Source organism: Microtus pennsylvanicus, chromosome 15 (genome assembly GCF_037038515.1).
Source record: "Microtus pennsylvanicus isolate mMicPen1 chromosome 15, mMicPen1.hap1, whole genome shotgun sequence".
NCBI classification, from domain to species: domain Eukaryota; kingdom Metazoa; phylum Chordata; class Mammalia; order Rodentia; family Cricetidae; genus Microtus; species Microtus pennsylvanicus.
Window position 1 is genome coordinate 17,235,629 of NC_134593.1, and position 19,727 is coordinate 17,255,355.

At 47.3% G+C, this 19,727-nt stretch overlaps 1 protein-coding gene across 1 annotated transcript; it reads right to left on the reverse strand.

Annotated features, from left to right (window-relative positions):
• Positions 1 to 8,018: 8,018 nt before the first annotated feature.
• Gjb6 (gap junction protein beta 6) lies at positions 8,019 to 19,153 on the reverse strand. Its single transcript, XM_075949701.1, has 3 exons — positions 18,388 to 19,153; positions 15,918 to 16,082; positions 8,019 to 9,521 (listed from the first exon to the last, which is right to left on the reverse strand). The coding sequence occupies exon 3, from the start codon at positions 9,504 to 9,506 to the stop codon at positions 8,730 to 8,732; it is 777 nt and encodes a 258-aa protein (XP_075805816.1). The 5' UTR covers positions 9,507 to 9,521; positions 15,918 to 16,082; positions 18,388 to 19,153; the 3' UTR covers positions 8,019 to 8,729.
• Positions 19,154 to 19,727: the final 574 nt, after the last annotated feature.

Here is a 19,727-nt window from a genome sequence, read left to right on the forward strand (position 1 = left end):
CCACACGTATATGCAAAGAACCTGCAGGCTGAAAAAAGAGAAAAATAAAGATATATATATATATATACATATATATATATAATAAGAAGTAAGTAAAGATTTTTTAGAATGAATCCTGAGTAGGAGAATAGCCTCTCAGGAACACTGCAAAGAGTTATAAAAATTCCTTACAACACAGCTAGTGCTAACCAAAAATCAAAACCCCAAGTAAACCCCAAGTCCGTAAATATACAAAATTATTAGGAAAAGTGAGAAAGGTTATTTTAGTGCCTGTCTGATAAATCACATACAGACATAGTTTAGGCTGACAAGCATCTTCATGTTTCTGAGGATGATGGATGATGGAGTCTTTGCTGCTGTGTTGTTATCTTTAAAGAGATTCTTGGCTGTCAGGCCTGGTTTCCCACTGTGCTCTGCCCTCGGAATGGTTTCAAGGCATTCTTCTGCAGCACCAACTTTTCGCTCCCCCCTTCCTATTAAGACAGCCCGAAAAGGTCTTGGCCAGTCCTCCTCTGTTTGTCAATCAGCATTCACCTAGTATGCCTAGAGGGTGGGGGAAACCATGGCGACTGTGCTGCTGGCAGATGGAAGTTGTTTACTGGTCTTGGAGTCTATGGTAAGGAAGCTAATGAGCCTTCTTCCTCGCCCAATAGGCGGCCACAAAGTTGGGAGCGAAAGCATTGGTATTCCAGGCGCAGATTGGTCCAACACGTGCTTATGGCTGCTCATTCTGTGAAGAGCATGTTGGGGGACAAAGAGGAGGGCCCTCAAGTAGCAGGGAGAGCCCCAGAATGCACACATAGCCTAGGAACAGCCTGGAAGGAAGGATGGGGAGGTAGGAGACGGCCCTCCTATGGTGGAGGAAAAACCTCCACAGTGCAGACTTTGAACTGGTCCAGAGGACAGGCTGAGAAGGGGGCGGGCAGGCAGGACATTACAAGGACAGAAAGTTTTTGCAACACCCAGAGTTAAGTGGCTTCTGGAGGCAGCAGACAGCAGAAGCTGGAGCACAGTGACTATGGGGACTTGAATGAGAGATCAGAGAGCATTGTGCTGAGGACAGGGAGGCAGGAAAGCCAGCGATCCAAAACACCCGTGGGTGCAGACAAACACCCGGTGGGTGCAGACAAAGGCACTAACCCCCCACAAACTCCTAATGAACTAATTAGAAATAGTCTCAGAAAAGCCTTCTGTTTCTAGTGACAAGACCAGGCTCCCGTGAGATACAGCAGTTTTAGATACTACAGTCGAACCAGTTACTCCAGAAAAGCTCCCAGCCCAGCAGCCTAAGGCCAAAGGATCTGGGTGAAACCGTACTGGGTGCTCTCTGCACCCTGAGTGTGCCAGGGAAGCTCATGTACGAGCTTGACGTTCATCCCAGCTGGAACCCAGGCCTCTTTGCTCCACGTTCCCGGGTCAGTCTGGACTACGGGTGGGCTTGGTGGGAGCTGGGATCTCCACCATGGTGCTGGTGGAGACCACAGGACGAGCTGGAACTCTAGTTCCATCTCAGCAGCAGCACGGAGTCCCCGACCACTTTGGTTGTCCGTGGAGGCTAAGTACAAAGTACACGAAGCTAAGTGCAAAGTACACTGTCCCTCCAACCGACATTGTGGAGGAGCCACCTGCCCTTGCCTTCCAGAGTGATCTCGGAGAACGCAGGCTAAAATAACAAATTTCAGTGAAATCCGCATGTGCTCCAAATGCCTTTGGGACGCTCTTGTAGTACTACGATCCAAAAGTTTTCAACATAAATGGGGGAAAAAATCAATAAGGCCTACATTCAATTTCTAGCACTCCTGTAAAAAGTCAGGCAATCCCAGGGCTGGGGAGGCAGAGACAAGTACATCTTTGGGGCTTGCTGAGTAGTCAGTGAGCTCCAGGTTCAATGAGAGACTCTGTCTAAAAGTTAAGGGTGCACACGCACACCCACGTCACACACGCACCAAAGAATTGAAACAACTGAGCCCGGCGGTGGTGGCGCACGCCTTTAATCCCAGCACTCGGGAGGCAGAGGCAGGCGGATCTCTGTGAGTTCGAGACCAGCCTGGTCTACAAGAAAGAGCTAGTTCCAGGACAGGCTCCAAAACCACAGAGAAACCCTGTCTCGCAAAACCAAAAACCAAAAAACAAAACAAAACAAAAAAACTGGAATGAAAATGCTTCAGTGAGCAATTACAAACATCCTTGACACAGGTGAAGAAACCCTCTGCAAAGAAATGGGCGAAGCAACTCATTGGTGGAGGGCGGGCCCCACGTGTTTGGTATGGTCCATTCAATTCCCAGCAGCAGCTGGGATGCTCAGCGGAGGGCCCTGAAGCGCAGGAATGAAAAGTTAGAGGACTGGCAGAGTAGAAAGCCTTCCATCTGAAAGGAGGGAGAGTGCGGCCGGGAAAAAGCGCTCCAGGGACCTTCTTTACCGTAAGCCATGCTCCCGTGTTTGGTGTCAGAAGCAGGACTGCAAACGTTCAAGGAAAGATTATTTGCTGAAACCTATTGCAATAGGCTTAAGTTCAGAGCCATGAGGCGAAAGCTAAGCTGAATAAACCCAAAGAAATCATGCCAAGACATCATAATTAAACTTACCAAACTAAAGACCAAGAATAAAGAATCTTGAACAAACCAGGAGGGAAACCACTTCATGGGGGCGGGGGCGGGGGCAGGGCAGGCAAACAGGGTTTCCTGTAGGAGGTGACAGGGGCACAAGCAGTGGCACTGTTTCCAACTCAACACACAATTCCTTTCTTAGGAAAAGTGTCTTCGGGTGCCAGACAAAGTGGTGCACATTTGGAATTAGGAGGTAGAGGCAGAAACACGATGTTTGAGTGTAGCCTGGGCTATGTCCGGAAACCCTATCTAAAAACCAAAACCCTTGGGGGCTAGAGAGATGGCTCAGTGGTTAAGAGCACTGATTGCTCTTCTAGAGGACCCGGGTTCAATTCCCAGCACCTACATGGCAGCTCATAACTGTCTGAAGATCCAGTTGCAGAGGATCTGACACTTTCACACCAATGCACATAAAATTAAATAAACCATAAAAATATTTAAAAAAAACACCCAAAACCCTTTATGAATGAAGAGGTAGTGGAGACGTATCAGAGGAAGTTTGCCATTAGCAAAGGTAAAGCAGGCCTGAGAGCGGAGCGCACGCTTGGGAGCGGAGCGCACGCTTGGGAGCCGAGCGCACGCCTGTAATCTGAGCACCTCAGAGACTGGAGTGGGAGCACTCAGTGTGAGGCCAGTCTGAGCCTTACAGCAAGATCCGGTTCAGCTTGGTCCACGTAGTGAGGCCCTATCCTAAAAACAGCAAATAATGACCAAATGACGTTCTCCACACAGGAAGGGAACGACAGAAGAAGTCTTCAAACTTGCAAGCAAATATGTAGAGAAACGCGAAGGGCTCTCCTGGTGTTCTTTAAATTATGTTTGATAGTGGAAACCAAACGTATAATGCCTTCTGGCGTGGCTCTAAACGTGGAAGAGAGAAAAGAGGAATTGTCGGTGGGGAGGAGGACAGGAACGTGGTGGGAAGCAGTGCTTCTGCGTGTCACCCAGGCTGCTAGGATGCTGACACAGTTCACACACATGACGGGGCGTGTAGAGTAACTTACACAGTGCCTCAGAGATACACACAAAAGCACTAGATAAATCAAAACGGGAGTCTGGAAGCACATAAGCAGACTGCAGGAAGGCACAGATTGGAAAAAAAAAAAGACTCATGTAACAAAAGAAAAAGATGTCAGGCTTCAGCCTTAAATATCAACCAGGTTATTGGGTATAACTGGTTTCAGTCTGTTAATTAGAGATGGATTGACGGATGCACTTTAAAATGTCCCAGTAGCATGCTATCTATAAGACACGACTCCCACTTAGTGATGCAGGATGAAAGTGAAGGGCAGAAAGGTCAGATTGTACAAACATTGAAAAAATGGCAGTACCAGCCGTGCTAATAAAGAACAAGAAAAATTCCCAGAGGAGAGAGGGGTGTTGGGATGAGACAAGAGTCCCCACAAAGAAGAAAAATTCCCAGAGGAAGAGAGGGGTGTTGGGATGAGACAAGAGTCCCCACAAAGAAGAAAAATTCCCAGAGGAGAGAGGGGTGTTGGGATGAGACAAGAGTCCCCACAAAGAGGACCCCTGAAAGTGTGCACACGGGACATAACTGAAGACTATGGGATGTAAAGACTGCCCTGAAAAACAATTGTAACAGCTCTCGGGAGTAGGGAATCGGTCATTTTATGGCTTGCTTTCCTGTTTCTAAAAGATCCATAATAAGATAAAAATGAAATGAGGTGTCTGGGGTTTCCCTCAGGGCTATCGAGAGAGAGAGAGAGAGAGAGAGAGAGAGAGAGAGAGAGAGAGAGAGACAGAGAGAGAGACAGAGAGAGAGAGAGAGACAGAGACAGAGAAACAGAGAGAGAGACAGAGAGAGAGAAGCAGGTGGGCCAGGGAGAAGCAGGTGGGCCATGTAGAAGAAGGTTAGCCAGCTGTAGGTCACACATTCCGTGGGCTCTGTTTTTCTTCTGGTTTGAGACAAGGACACGCATAGCCCAGGGTGGCTTTGTACTGTGGCGTGGCTGAGGATGACCTGGAACAGATCTTCTCACCTCTGTCTGTCTCTCCAGACCTGTGAGCTTCTCCTGAGCTGTAGGGTGGATTTGGCTCTGGACTTTGCAGACAGACCAGGGACCTGGTGTGAATCTTCCTCCGAGCTCATTTCCACCGTGACCCTGGGCAAAGCTGCTGAACTTTTTACCCTGTAGGGCAAATACCAGATGCAGTAGACGGTACTGCCGAGAAAGAATGTGAGGTGAGGGAAGGGAGGTTCTGAGCAGTCTCTTGGCTGGAAGAAAGAGACAAGAGGAAAAGTTAGTAGACAGAGGCATAGTTGCCCGTGGGCCATCATGCCAGAATTCAGGAAAAGGCTGAAGAGCTTTAGAAGACCAGCTGAGAAGCCCTTAGAGTTGGTGTTCAGATTGGCTTTGGTTTGGTGGAGGGCGTGGGCGCAGATTCAACGCTGAGGAATAGGTCGAGGAAGAGGAACAATGCTCTCCCCTCAGATCAGTGGCAAAGGTGGGATGGGGATGGGGGGGGAGAGGAGGGACTCTAAGGACAGGACAAGCAGAGAGGAAGGTGTTGACTGGTAGGGAGTGCTGTTTCCATCTCTGGGTTCTTGGGGACCATGTGCAAATTGATGTTTCACTGCCCTGCCAGGTGTGTCCTTAGAAGTGCACACTCCAGGACAGCTGTGGGACCAGACAGCAGGTCTGTTTTTGATACTTGGTGGAAGCCGAGCACTGTGTTCCACGGCAGCTGTGCTGCTCACGTTCCCCAGCAATGCAGCGGTTCCAGGTTCTCCACGTCCTCTCTAGCACCTGTGGTTTTGATTTGCTATGTCGACACAGGTGACCTGAGAGATGTCAGGTGATGTCTTGTCATAGCTGTGACACATCAATGAAGGAAAATATGGGGTATGTATGTTTATTGTAGATATGTAGTAGAATACTATCAGCCTTAAAAGGGAAGCAACCCTAGCTTATGCCACAACATGAACAAATCTGAAGAATGTTACACTCAGTGCAACAGAAGGACATATGCCGTGAAATCCCACTTTTATGAGGTGGCTAAAATAGTCTTATAGGACGAGGGTTGTATCCAAGGCTGGGGTGAGACCTGAGGAAATTATAGTTTAATAGTTATGAAGGTTCAGTGATCATAGACATTTTAGTTCTGCTAGAGATTTATGGCACATTGTGTGCCTACAGTTAACGAGGTGATGTTATAGCCGGGCAGTGGTGGCACATGCTTCTAATTCCGTACTTGGGAGACAGAGGCAGGTGGATCTTTGAGTTTGAGGATAGCCTGGTCTATAGCATGAGTTCTAGGACAGCCAGGACTCCACAGTGTGATCAGATGTCTCTTTTTTGCCTTCCTCTTCCCAAATACCCTGTGGCGGCTTCCCAAATAATTGACTTGGAGGCTTAATAATACTTATAAATACTTGGTTGATAGCTCAGGCTTGTTACTAGCTAATTCTTACATTTAAATTAACCCATTTCCATTAATCTCTGTATTGCCAAGTGGCATGTCTTGCTTCCTGGCTGGCTGGCGTGTCCTGGCTCTGCCCTTCTCCTTCCCATCATATTTAGTTTAGCTGCCCTGCCTATACTTCCTGCCTGGCTACTGGCCAATCAGTGTTTTATTAAACCAATTTGGGTGACAAATTTTTTACAGTGTACAAGAGGATTAGTTTACCGCAACACAGAGAAACCCTGTCTCAAACAAAACAAAACAAAACACACACCCCCAAAACCAAAAGCAACAAACAAACAACAAAACAAAACAAGGTGATATTGTGCCCTTCTGCATTTGTGCAGATGGTGGACCTCATGTTGTTTGTTTTTTAAATCTCTCTCTCTCTCTCTCTCTCTCTGCACAAAAATAAAGGGACACCAGGAAATATTTGTGAGACTAGATCATGTATTACCTTGAATCAGTGATGGAATCCTAGGTACTTACAGAGTTCAAAGGACACCAAAGTAGACACATTAAATATATGCAGATCTGTGCATATCAATTATACGTCAAAGCTGGGGAGAAGGGGAGGAAGAGGAGGGAAAGACGGAGGGCTAGACTGTCGTGTGGGAGAAAGGTGGTCTCAAGAGCAAGGTGGGAAGCCCTTCTTCCACGCAGACTGGGATTGTGCCCAAGGCTGTAGTGTCTGTCCCTGAAAAACCCCTCTTCCATTCAAAAGAAAGGAATACCAGAGGGGAACCAGGATGTACACAAGCTCACTAGATCTTATTCACACAATGATGGGATGGTGGTGGTGTTTTGAAAGGTTGGTTCTTGTTTTCTATATCAGCACTCACCTGTTTATGGATGGAAGATGTCTGGGATCTACTTTACCCCATGAGGAATCCGAGAATTACTCCTTTGTTCTTCAAGAGAAGGCTCCAAAACAGGTCTTTTGGGAATTGGAGTGCCGTGTCAAGCCCTCCTATGTTTGTTTGTCATTGACTAGGTGACCTCCAGTCAATGTCATTAGTCATTTGGGCTGGTGACATGCTGAGCGGCGTGCTAACAAGCCCTTGCCAGAGAGGTTGTTGCTCACGTTTCATTATTCTCCAGAGCGACCAGTCTGCCCTGACTCACCCACACCCACTGGGAGGCCTGTGTGTCCAAATCTGGAAATCCCTGGGAGAAAGACATTTCCCCATCCCTGGGTGTGAGGTTCCGGTGCCCAGTCACTGAGGACCAAGGGGCTCGGGTGACCAGTCCTACAAGGTCAGCTTCCTCTGAGGCTGCCACAGGCTGGGTGCGGTTGGAGAGCACTGCACTTGGGTAGCTGGTAGGTGACGGTGAGGTGGCAGGAACTGTGGGAGGAGCCTATCGGAAGGCACTTAGGTCATGGGAGCACGCCCTCAGAAGGGATGGATTCGGGTCTTCTGGGAACCCCTAGGGGAGGTTGCGCTAAGCTTATCACAACCTGACACACCCCTGACTCACAGGCCCGCTTTCTGCCTTGTGTGTGATCCTCCCTCTCACACCCACTCCCCCCACGAAGCTGTCCTCCATGTTCTGATGGCCAAGAAGACTTTTACGAGTGCTCAGCAGATGCTAGAACCCTCCAACCTCCATGTCACCCAGTTTCTGGCATTTTGTTACAATATCACAAAATGGGCCAAGATATTTGTATAGGACTTCCCTCCCCCACTTCTCTTTATAAGTTTTATGACACGAGGGTCTTAATATATAGCCCAGGCTAGCCAAAAACTTACTCACTATGTAGCCAGTGCTGACCTTTTCTTGCCTCTGCCGCCTCCTAAGTGCTAGGATTGCAGTACCACCAAGGCTGAACTGACCCAATTCCTACAAGAAGTGCAATCTCCAAGCTGAGGGTGCTAACGGACAAGCATGCCTCTTGAGATCCAGGTACCTACACCCATAGCTACTGGTACCTCCTAGTGATGATGGTGGGGGCCTGGAGGGAACAGAAACTCACAGTGTACACAGGCTTAAGCGACAAGGTCGAGCTTTATTGGGGTGATCACATTCATGTTTGCACTGTTCACCATAGGTAGAGAAGGCCAGTTAGAAAATTGTCCCATTTCCTTCAGTTCCATCTGTATTTGGCAAGCAGCAACACATACTGTCCAATGAACCCACCCCACTTAAGAGGACACTCTGGTTCATAAAATTGTCCCCGGACAGTGTGAAACAGTATAGAGAACATGCTAGACCCTTTACAAGTTCAAACTTTAGAAACTTGGGGTGCACTTGTAAAGCTAACTTTGCATATTTTTTTTCCAGGTAAGGAAGGCCAGTCATAAAAAAATACTTTATATAAGTTCAAGGTCAGAACTAAAATATTCAACCCTATAAAAATATCTTACTGATGAAACTATTAATTTCTAGATAAATCATTCTTTATGACAAGTTATATAAATTCTCAGGAAATATCCACTAAGTCAGATGTCTGCATAGGACTTGTCAAGGTGACTTCAAGGTTCATTTGTCACCAGGGTTTTGTTTTCAGAGACGGATCACAATTTTGACTTAGGTGGTATGTGAATAGTTCAGGTGTTCTACACAAATTGAACTCAAGAATCTATTTGCTATGAGTCTTTATAGACAAACTCTCACCCTAGAGGGAGTGGTCAGATTGCTGTTGTCTACAGACAGGACACATGTTCTGTCAGGGCTCACCTACACTTGCCTTGAAATGCTTAACTGGGGAAACTTGTGATTGCGTTTTGACCACTGTCTGAGATGAGCTCATTTATTTCATTCTGCTTGCTCTCTTTCAGGGCATGGTTTCTCTGCGCCTGCATTCTCTTGGATCTCCTGAAACACAGCTTGAGCAGCAGGTAGCACAACTCGGCCACATTGAGCAGCATGCAAATCACAGATGCGGAAATCATAAAAACAGTAAACACTGTTTTCTCGGTTGGTCTCGAAATGAAGCAGTCCACAAGATTGGGGCAGGGCTCAATGCCGCATTTCAGTACCCAGGGCAGGTGGTAGCCATTGTAGAGGAAGTAGAACACATACATGAAGGCGGCTTCGAAGATGATGCGGAAGAAGATGCTGCTGGTGTATGTCCACCAGAGCGAGCCCTCGATGCGCACCTTCTGCCGCTTGATGTCCTCCAGATCTTTAAACTCATTCCTCTTCTCTCCGCGTTTGAACTTCCGGGCGGTTTCGTGTCTGTAGTAGGCCACGTGCATGGCCACCAGCAGTGCTGGGGTAGACACGAAGATCAGCTGCAGAGCCCAGAGCCGGATGTGGGACACCGGGAAGAAGTGGTCGTAGCACACATTCTTGCACCCTGGCTGCAGAGTGTTGCACACAAAGTCCTCCTGCTCATCACCCCACACTTCCTGGGCAGCCACCACGAGGATCATGACTCGGAAAATGAAGATGACCGTGATCCACACCTTCCCTATGCTGGTGGAGTGCTTGTTTACACCGCCGATGACCGTGTGCAGGGCCCCCCAGTCCATGGCGCAGGTCTACTCCTAAACAGACAAAAAGGCGCAAAGCGAGTTAGCGGAAGGCACCTCTGAATTAACCGATGAATACCACAGTGAGTTACAAGACGGTGCGAATCTGGGCAGGTCTCAACTGCCTGGCTGGCCCTCCACTGTGTGTATTTCTGACAAGGAACGCCCATTATGAAGATGTTCTCTCGTTTCCGACCATGAGTAACCAATAGTGCGCCAACTTCTTTATTCCCTTTAGGAGGCAACATCAACCCGGCAGCTTCCTTGCTAGGTGAAGAGGTTCAATAAATGAGCATCACAGTAAACACGTACTTGATTTCACTTCTCGTCTAAGAATTGTGCCTTTCACATGCCACATAAGTCGTCATTTGGACACAGGATGTATATTAGGTGGCTGTTTGCCATTAATCCAAGAACACAGGTAAACAAACTCATGCCCAAGTTCCCTTTCTTCCCTATGCAAAGGCACACATTCTATCACTGTGGTTTGACCCAGGGACTCAGAACTTCTGCCATAGCTTTTAGTGATCAGGCAGTTTATCCAAGCCACAAAAGAACTGCAAAAATCACTCGTTATGATAAATGACATACTCTGGTTTACTTAGCAGACTAAGAGGAAGCCATGCTGCTGGTTGACCTTGTGCAGTGTATATTCATTTCTAGCTAGAATAAACCATCTGCTGCAATCATGTGCTCCCAGGAAAGTTAATACCTTCCCCAAAAGAGAATCACAAGGTTTGACACAAGTTGTTTCCTTGTTCTCTGATGGAAGCAGGCCATGTGTTGGCTGTTGCTCAAAAATACAGGTCCCCTTGCACCAGGGGCCACTGAAGCCCATTCTAAAAGACTGATTTGACATCTTGGGAGAAAAAGATCTTCTTTCCTCTAAAGCAGGGGTTCTCAATCTTCCTAACACTGCAACCTTTTAACACAGTTCCTCATGTCATGGTGCCCCCCACAGCTATAAAAGTATTTTATTGCTACTTCTTAACTATAATTTTGCTACTGTTATGAATCATAATGTAAGTCTCTGTGATGTTGTGGGATACCTCTCTGAATGCTGTGAATATGTTTTATTACCTTTGATTAATAAAGAAGCTGCGTTGGCCTATGGTAGGGTAGAATATAGCTAGGCAAGAAATCCAAGCAGAGTTAGAGAGAGAAAGAAGATGGAGAGGAGGGAGATACAAACAGCTGCTGGAGAAGCAAGATATGAGGTAACAAACTGTGAGCCTCATAGCAAAATATAGAATAATAGAAACGGGTTAATTTAAGTTGTAAGAGCTAGTTAATAATAAGCCTGAGCTAATGAGCCAGAAAGTTTGTAATTAATGTAAGTTTCTGCGTGATTACTTGGGACTGGGCTGCTGGGAAATGAAAGCGCAGCCTCCACGTACATCTGTGTTTTCTGAAGGACTTAGGCCATCCCTGTGAAAGAGTTGTTCAAACCCCAAAGGATTGAAACTCACAGGTTAAGAACCATTGTTGTATGGCAACTCGTACTCTAATTCACACAGATGTTTCTTATCTCACATCACCAAGAAGAAAGAATTGGTTGGCATGCTCTTTCTTTTAAAGGTGTGTATGGGTGCGGGAGTAATGAATAACAGACACTGAAAACCTTTAGAAACAAAGATAGTCAGGCATTTTTTTTTATCCTCTTGGAAGGGATAAGAGAGTCACCAAAGTCTTTTTGTTGTTGGTCTCAGGAGATATTTATTCTCTTGGAAGTGGGTGAGTAACACTGTCCAGCTTCCCCCTAAGTTAATCATGGTCAGTGCCCAACCTACCCTGGTAGACAGCCCACCCTCAGCTTTGCTGGCCACTCCTCACACTGCCTACCATGCCCCCTGGGATGTCTTGGGTTTGACTAATTTTAGAGTCTATGCTTTTCTCAGAAAGCCATCAGGTTTGGGCTCACAAAGTAGCTGCCACATCCATCTGACCCTTGGGTGCTGATTTCTGCTCCTACTGGGTCAGACAATGGAGACTGAGGTGCACACCATTGGGGATAGAAGTGCACATGGCAGTAGGGCTAGAAAGTTTTGTGTTTTGGTTCCAAGGATTTGCCCCCTTGCCATGGGCCAGTACATCAGCATGCTCACAGTTCCAAAGGTTGATCATATGATCTGACTACAAGGCTATCACAGAACAGCTGGATTCTTAGAGCCACACTGAACCTGAGCTTGCTGACTCCCAGTATTCACAGAAGTAGAGGAATGAGGCTTCTCAAAAAATGTGTTCACTGTTATAGGGGCAGGTGAGAGTGGGAACCTAAGGTCACAGAGAGATGGGGACAACTCAGATCAAAGGTTAACGGAGAGGCCCAAATCTGTAAAAACAAAACCAAAATGGGAATACAGAAGTAAAACATCTACAACATGAAAAGGAGAGAGAGATACTGTGCTCAGTGTACAAAAAAAGTAGTGGTACTCTCCTTGATGATATGGCTGTTGTTAGCATTTGCTGTTGTTGTTTCTGCTTTTGAGACAGAGTCTCATGTAGCCCTGGCCAGCTTAGGGCTCCCATTCTCTTTCCTTTACCTTCTGAGCTGGGGTTCCAGGCATGTACCACCATGCCTCTCTCCAGACGGTACAATTTTAATTGACAACCAATAAAAAGTATGTATGTATGTATGTATGTATGTATGTATGTATGTATCTATCTATCTATCTATCTATCTATCTATCTATCTATCTATCTATCTATCTATCTATCTATCTATCTATCTATCATGCTGGGGATGGAACTCCAGAACTTTGTGTGTGCTAGATGAGCGCTCTACTCACTGAACTATATCCTAGAGCCTCCAGAAAAGATCTAAAATGACACTCTTTCATTATTTTGTAACAGTTGGGCAGTGATTACCATGGCAATAGCATGGCCAGCATCTTAGCTACAGCTAGTGTTTATAGGCATCTCATAATATCAGCAACATAGTTGCATCCTCACAGTTTCTTTACTAAATATATCATAACTCTGTCTTTAAGCGCTCTGATGAGCATTATCAGTGGGACTTTAGTGTCTTTTGTCTTACTGTGGAAAAATGACTTTGACTACAAGAGCATTGAGGGTCCATCCAGGCTCCCTGAGGGCATACTCACTTCATGGTTCTGGGAAGACCTGGCATTCTGGGGTACCTGTGGGAGTCTAAGTAGGTGGTTGAGTCTTGAATGAGGGTCCTTTATTTCATAAGGGGAGCAGCTAAGAGGCCAAGGCAAACTAGTTTGAGGGCATGAACTGTGGGGCACCTGGCAACAGTCTTGGCAATTGTAGCAGAAAGATTCACACCTTGTGCTGATCTGGAACTTAGAAGCTGAGTTGGGTATTTGGCATTAACAGAAAGCTAGGAGTCTGAAAAATTGAAACAGGTGCTCGGTAAAGCTATGGTTCTCAGTCCTGGAGACGTTTAGTCAGAGGCACGCTGAGAGTCAACAGAAAGAGATGGGTTGCTGGGAAGCCATGGTCTGAAGCTCCACAACTTAAGAGTATTTATTAAAGTGTTCTCTCTCGTTTACCATGTATCCCATGCCCCAAAGAGACGTCCATTCCCCACCATAAGGATCTGTGTGGTTAAAAAAACTTAAATAAAATGAATTATGAAAATTAGGTTTTAGTTCTTCCAGAAAGACGCTCTATTACATTTCCCTAACTGTTGCTGCTATTCCTGGAGGCGTGCCAACATGTGGCCTGTGAGGAGGCAAGAGCGTGTAAGTCTTACAGATCACACATACTTTGGCACAGCTCTTCCCCATGAGAAAGTATTCATTTTAAAATGTTCTCTCGTTAACCAATGAACACAACACTCTGCAGTTTGCTCAACAGCTTGTCCCATGGATGAGGTCTATCAGATAAGAGCTTTCCCTCTCCCCCAATGCTGCGAAGTCCATCGGGTCTGAGTGGCCCTGAGGGCTGCTCTCTCTGCAAGCTCTCTGCCACATCCCTTCTCACTGCTCACCTGACTTGTAGGAAGCAAACAGATCGGGGTACCAAGGACCACAGAGAGTGGGTGAATGCCGAGGGGCTGGGGTCGCAGAGGCGGTGGAGAGATCGTGCTTTCTCCCTAAGAATTGGGGTCCCACACCCCAAGAATCAGGACAGATGGAGACAATATGATGGTACTGGCTTTACTGTTTCTTCCCACTCCACCCCCTCCCCGGGCCTCTGAATTAGGTCCTCTAAAGACTTTCTTTCTACCCACCTACTGCATCTGAATAGAAGACAATCAATTTTCAATACGCTTAACTTACCCTAATACTAAACCCCAAGAATTTAGCTGTGTGTGGTGGTATGTGTCTCTAACCCAGCACATGGGAAACTGGACAGACGGTTTGGAAGGTATAGGCCAACCTGGGGGTCAAGACCCTGTCTCAAACAAATACTCCAGACAAGGACTACAAAGGAAAAACAACTTCAATAATGTGTCCGAAGTTTTAGGGCAATGACTCTTAACCTTCCTGCGACCCTTTCGTACATTTCCTCAGGTTGTGGTGACCCTCGACCGTAAGTTTTTTTCGTTGCTACTTCATAACTGTAATTTTGCTGCTATTATGAATCATAATGTAAATATCTTTGTTTTCCAAGGGTCTTAGATGACCTCCGTGAAAGGGTCATTCCACCCCCATAAGGGGTCACAACCCACAGGTTGAGAACCACTGCTTTAAAGGAAGACAACAACACAAGATGTCTAAGTCACTCAGGAAAACAAGGTTAAACTCAAAGGCTGGCATCTTTAGCCTTCTGTCACTCAAGACAACTGGGCAAAAAGCAAGTCACCCGGTTCAAGGGGCCTTGCTGAAAAGCAATAAAGAAGAAATGATTGAGAAAGAGGGCTACTACTCTCTGTAGTTCACACTGGCTTTAAGTGACTGCACCATGGACATGGGGTGAGCTTGGGTTAGACCTTTCCGTAAGTGAAATGACTCTTTGTCTAGACCACGCCGTTACTGAGGGTGTCTTCCATAAAAGTCTCAGGTATTTGTCCTAGATAGCATTTTCCATGGGCCAAAAGCAATAAAGTGGAGGTCACCTTACAAGTATTAGGAGCCATTCCAGGGTGATGGGCAGTTTGGGGGGGGGGGAGGTCTCTGTGCCCTACACTTCCGCATACATGACTTCAGTTCCTGGAAAAGTCTGGCTGCTTCCGGGAGACTCTTCCCAACCCGAGGAGCTTCAAGAGGGGTGGAGGTGCTGGGCGACCGAGATTAAAGGACTTGTCCTTCTGGCCTGCCTTAACAGTAGGCAGGCAGCTCAGCCAATAGGATGCAGACTGACAAAGGCCTAGGAAGTTCCTGCACTCTGTTGACTGTCGGAACCCATGACCTGGAGGCATCTTTCTTAAAGACTTTGGTTGGAGAAGTGGAAGTACACACCATCTGAGAAGGGGTTACTAACTCACAAGTAATTTCTCAAAGTACTGCAGCCACCAGAAAACATGTTTGCAGTGAACAAAACCTCACTTTTCTGCCGCCCTTCAAGGGGCCTGAGATGATGGGAGGAGGTTTTTTGGTGAAAATCAAGTTATTAACTCTTGCTTTGTATACCACAGAAGTTTGTTTAATCTGACAGCTTCCTGGCTTGCCTATAAGGAACAAATAAATAGATAAGCTTAGCTCCACAGACATCACCTTACAAGAATGTGGTTGAATTTAGGCTTAAAAAGACAAATCACATCTATTTCTGTGATGCATTTGATAACAGGGCACAACTCTATACTAATTCTTGATGTTATAATTCCAGTCTTAAATAGTTAACTCTAAAAACACAGCAGTGAGCCCACCTTTGGGGCACGCTATTATGAAGCGAATTTGTCTTTTCCTTTTGCATTTCAGATAAGCTAGTCTACCTTTGTTCCAGCAACAATAAAATTTCATGATCATTTTTATAATTTTGTTATAATTTTGAGACAGGTCTTGCTAGGTGTCTCCGACTGCCCTTGTACTCCTCGGGTGACGTTTGACTCTTAACAACCCTCCTGTCTCAGCTTCTTGAGGGCTGAGATTGACAGGTGTGTGTCATAATAACTGGCTTTGGAAGCGTTTTGTATTTGAAGGTTGAGTCCAGTTTTATGAGAGTTGAGGAGAAAACATTGGGAAGAGGAGCTCTCAGTGCCAGCAGCTGCTGGGCGGAGGGGATGGGGAAGATGAGAGAAAGCCTTGCCCTTTGAGTTAGGTCAGCGTGTTCAGCAAAGGAAGGCAAGAAACTTTACTTAGGAATTTAATCATGCTGGTTCAATAATGCCATTTTAGCTCCACGGAAGACAGAACCCAAACCAAACTCCTCGGCACACAGAAAGAGCTTATCACTTGATGATTATAGATCCAAGAGGAAAGCACACTCCTTAAGAGGCCCATGTGAGGTCTGTAGAGTTGAGGGCACAAAGGAAACCAGGTCCAAGCAAAACACCCAAACCTGAGTCTTGTTCCTAAGGACTCCGCGTGTGTCCAGCTCAGGAGCCAAGGTGCAATCCCTCCACAAGGACTTCTAGTTCTTGCTCCAGCTCCTCTGGAGGTCAGCAGGGCGGTGATGATGGCACTATGAGGCTGCTCTGTTTATGGATGGCAGTGGGAATGCCACCTGTTGAATGGGAAACATCATTATTGACATTTTCTTTCAAGTTCTGTGCAAGTGCACTGGATGAACTTTGTGGGTAGTTTGCCTTGATCCCGTTACAGGGTGAATTTGGGTACTATCAGTTTCCCATGCTTTGTTCTCTTTCACTCTGACAAATGCACTCTCCAGTGCAGGCTGATTTCCCTGTAGTCATGATAACAATGGTGATGATGGCAATGATACTCTTACCCCAACCCTCAGACCCAATTTTCTAGTATGTAAAGAGTGGCAAAGAGTTTGAGAAGCTGGGTACAGCCAAAGCCCCATTCCGAGTTACAAACAAATCTCAAAAACCTTTCTTTCTTTCATTGAGAAGTCTCCAGAAATCTCAGGTGACCCAAGAGACAACCTGATAGTCAAGTTTGAAATTTAATGATGCAAACCGTCAGGAGCTGTGATTTCAAAACAGTGGCCAGTGATGGCTTCAGGTTAGGATTCATATACCTGGTCAACCTCAGTGCAATACCATAGGATTCACATACTGGTCAACCCCAACTCAACACCAAGGAAACTTTTGCTATGCCTTTAAAAGCAAGAATGGACAATCTACAAAATTTTGTTTTTTATTCCACTTGAGTTACAAAAAATAATTCCCATGAAGTTCAGCATCTCTTTTATAGGCCCTCTTAGCTGTTGCCTATCCCAAGCAACGCTCTTGCCTCTCCAGACATTTAATTTAGATTCAGTTACAATTAAATGAGTCTGAGGAGTGGAGAGGGAGGCTTCAGGGGCCCCAGTTCCACTCTCCCAGATCAAGCCACAGCTCCTGAAAATCCTAGCTAGGACACTGTAAGATTATGCACAAATGGGCTAAAAGAAACTTGAATGGAAAACAACTTTCCCACAATTGTATTCCACTTAACCAATCAATACACCCAAACTCATAGTCTCTGGACTTTTTAGACTGAGTCAGAACTGCATGGTGAGAATGTGCAAGTCAGAATTTTCTTTCTATCGATGAAATTATTAAAAGGCCATACCCAGCTCTTTTCCTTTTCTTACAGTGAAAAGGAAAAAAGAAATAAGAATAAAGTCACCATGGGAATTTACCAGTGACCCAGGTTGGTGAGTCAATCTTCTGGGTCTCAGTAACCGTGGTGAGGTGAATGGGAACCCCTCACACCCCAGTGCTGTGGCGGCTAGCACCAAGCCGGCTCACCCCATCACCACCTCCCTTCCTTGGCTCTGTTCAGACAACACCCCCAAAGACTCTGCTGGATCCAAAGAGCTGACAAAGCTCTCCACAGGGGCAGTTCTGAGCAGTATCCTGCACTCCTAAGGAACTGCATCAGGACAGGACGTTTTCTTCTAGAACACTGCTTAGATTCTGCTAGAACTGGGGCAAAGAAAGCAGCAAGTCTACTTGAAGGAAAACAAGGCTGCAGGCACAAGCTGACTGAAGTCGCTCGGTTGGGTTCCCTTACCTCTGCAGTAAGTCCATAGCCCTCCCAGTGTCCACAGCTGTTTGAAGGCCACACTCTCTGAGACCCGAGGCGTCCCCAGGAAGAGAAGGGAGCCCAAGCCTACAACAACCAGACTAACACCTGGGACTAGGCTCCTTCACCCGACAAGGAAGTACTTACTACCTGTGTCTGAACTTTTTAATCAGACGTGTCACCAATTACTTTTAATTACTATTGTGCACACTACTGTCATCTTCGTTTCATAAGTTCCCGAGTATTAATCATGCCACCTGAAAGGGCACTTCTCTCCAAAACTTATCCATTGCGCCAAGTCTCAGGGATGGACCGAACTTAAACACCATTCTTTTGCTCTGCCGTTTTGCTCCCCAAATCCAAGTGGGACAGATCAATGACCTCCAAATCAAAGACAGCCCCGAACCAAAATAGGAAATGGGGAAAGGGACTCAGTCCGGACTCTGGTCACTTTACACAACTTGATGTATTTCTCAAACCTGTTGTGCAAGTCAGAGGGGCACGGTGCGTGCAGAAGTCAAACCAGTTGATCCCAGTTTCTGGAGCAGCGCGCGGGGGGGGGGGGGACGGCGGAGGTGACAACCACTTCGCAGCGGTTCTAGCCCATGGGGGGCGAGCAAAGGTCCGAGATGCCGATTGGAGGCAGATAAGGATGCGGACAGCCCGGGTGCGGGTACCCACCTCACCGCCAAGACTCTGCCTGTGGCCACCGGGCCACCTGGGGACAGTTGCTATTCCCGCGCCCCATAGGGGCAAATATGGCGAGGAAGCGGATAGGCCACTTCCTTCACCTACGCGGGCTTCTCGGAGGAAATTCTCCCACTCGCGCTTACCTGCTCGGTGGGATCCCGCTCCCGGCTTGCAGCGGTGCCCACAGCTCCAGCTCAGGGCGCAGGTCGCAGGTCGGATCGGGCGCCCACGGTTCGCAGTGGGAATCCAATCCGGGACTGTGCGGGTGGAGCCCCGGTTCCCACCTGCAGCTTCTTTTAACCGCGCCCCACCCCGCCTCTGCCTGACGCCGCACGGGAGGACTGCGGGAGAGGAGCGCGGGCACGCGATGCGCTGCGCCTGACGAGGTGCACACCGCCCTCCCTCCGGGCCGGGGGCGAGGGGCGGATCACCTTATGTGGAGCAGGGCGCTGAGTGGCCGTCCCTGTGGGGCTAGGGGAGTAGGGCGGGTCCGTCTAAGGGGCCCGTAGATTAGAGGACTCAGATAAGACCCTTCTCTGGGGTCAGTGACCACAGCAAGTGCCCCCCTAGGAGAGGTACCAGCCTAAGCACCAGGTGCAAGATGGTCTTCTCTTGGGTTGGGGACACAGGCAAGTCCCTTCTCGTGGATGTGGGTGGAGCGTGGACCGCGATGGGCAAGCTCAACCAGGTCCCGACAAGGGCAGGGAAGAGTTGCCCGCTGAAGTCTTGCTGGGGCTGGACACTGGAGGCTCCAGTAATGAGGGGAGGGCTGCCCAGAGCGCCAAGGGAACAGGCTTTGGATGAGTGGGCCCAGCGCCAGCACCGAGTCTCTTCCTGTGGTAGCGGTGTTAGGGAGGCAGCTGCCGAGTATTTTCATCTCCTTTTCTGGACCCTTTGGGCACCCTCTCCTCCAGTGCAGCCCGGAGGTTCTTTATTCATTAATGACCACTTAGGAGTCACAAGTGTTGTTTTTATTAGTCACCGAATCCCTTAAAGTCTTCTCCAAGGAAGTGAAGGGGCTTTCTCTCTGGTCCCGTGTCACTGAGAGACCCCACTGTGTCTGCAGGCACAGACAGGGCAGGGAAAGGTGAGGGCAAGCACAGAGGGTGGTGTGGGGGCTGCATACTTGAAATGCTGGAAGACATTTAGAGATCGGGTTTCACGGAGCTTGCCTTATCCTACACCAGATAAGAGATGTGTGACTTGATCATTGCACAAATTTGGTTGGTATTTATACTGTTCCCACCTTAGCTATATTCTACTTGTTGGGTCATATTCTTTCCCCAAACAAGAATTAATAGTTTTTCCTAAAATGTCTCTCCCAGGTCATGGAAGTTGAGCCAACACTTTATGAAAACTCACCTTCTAAAATACAAGGTTCACAGACTTGGGCCTGATTCATGCAAATTTAGAGCATTTTGGGATGGAGTTAGAAATGGGACAGCTGTAGGCTGCCCTGTTCCACCCTGCTTCCCACAGCCTG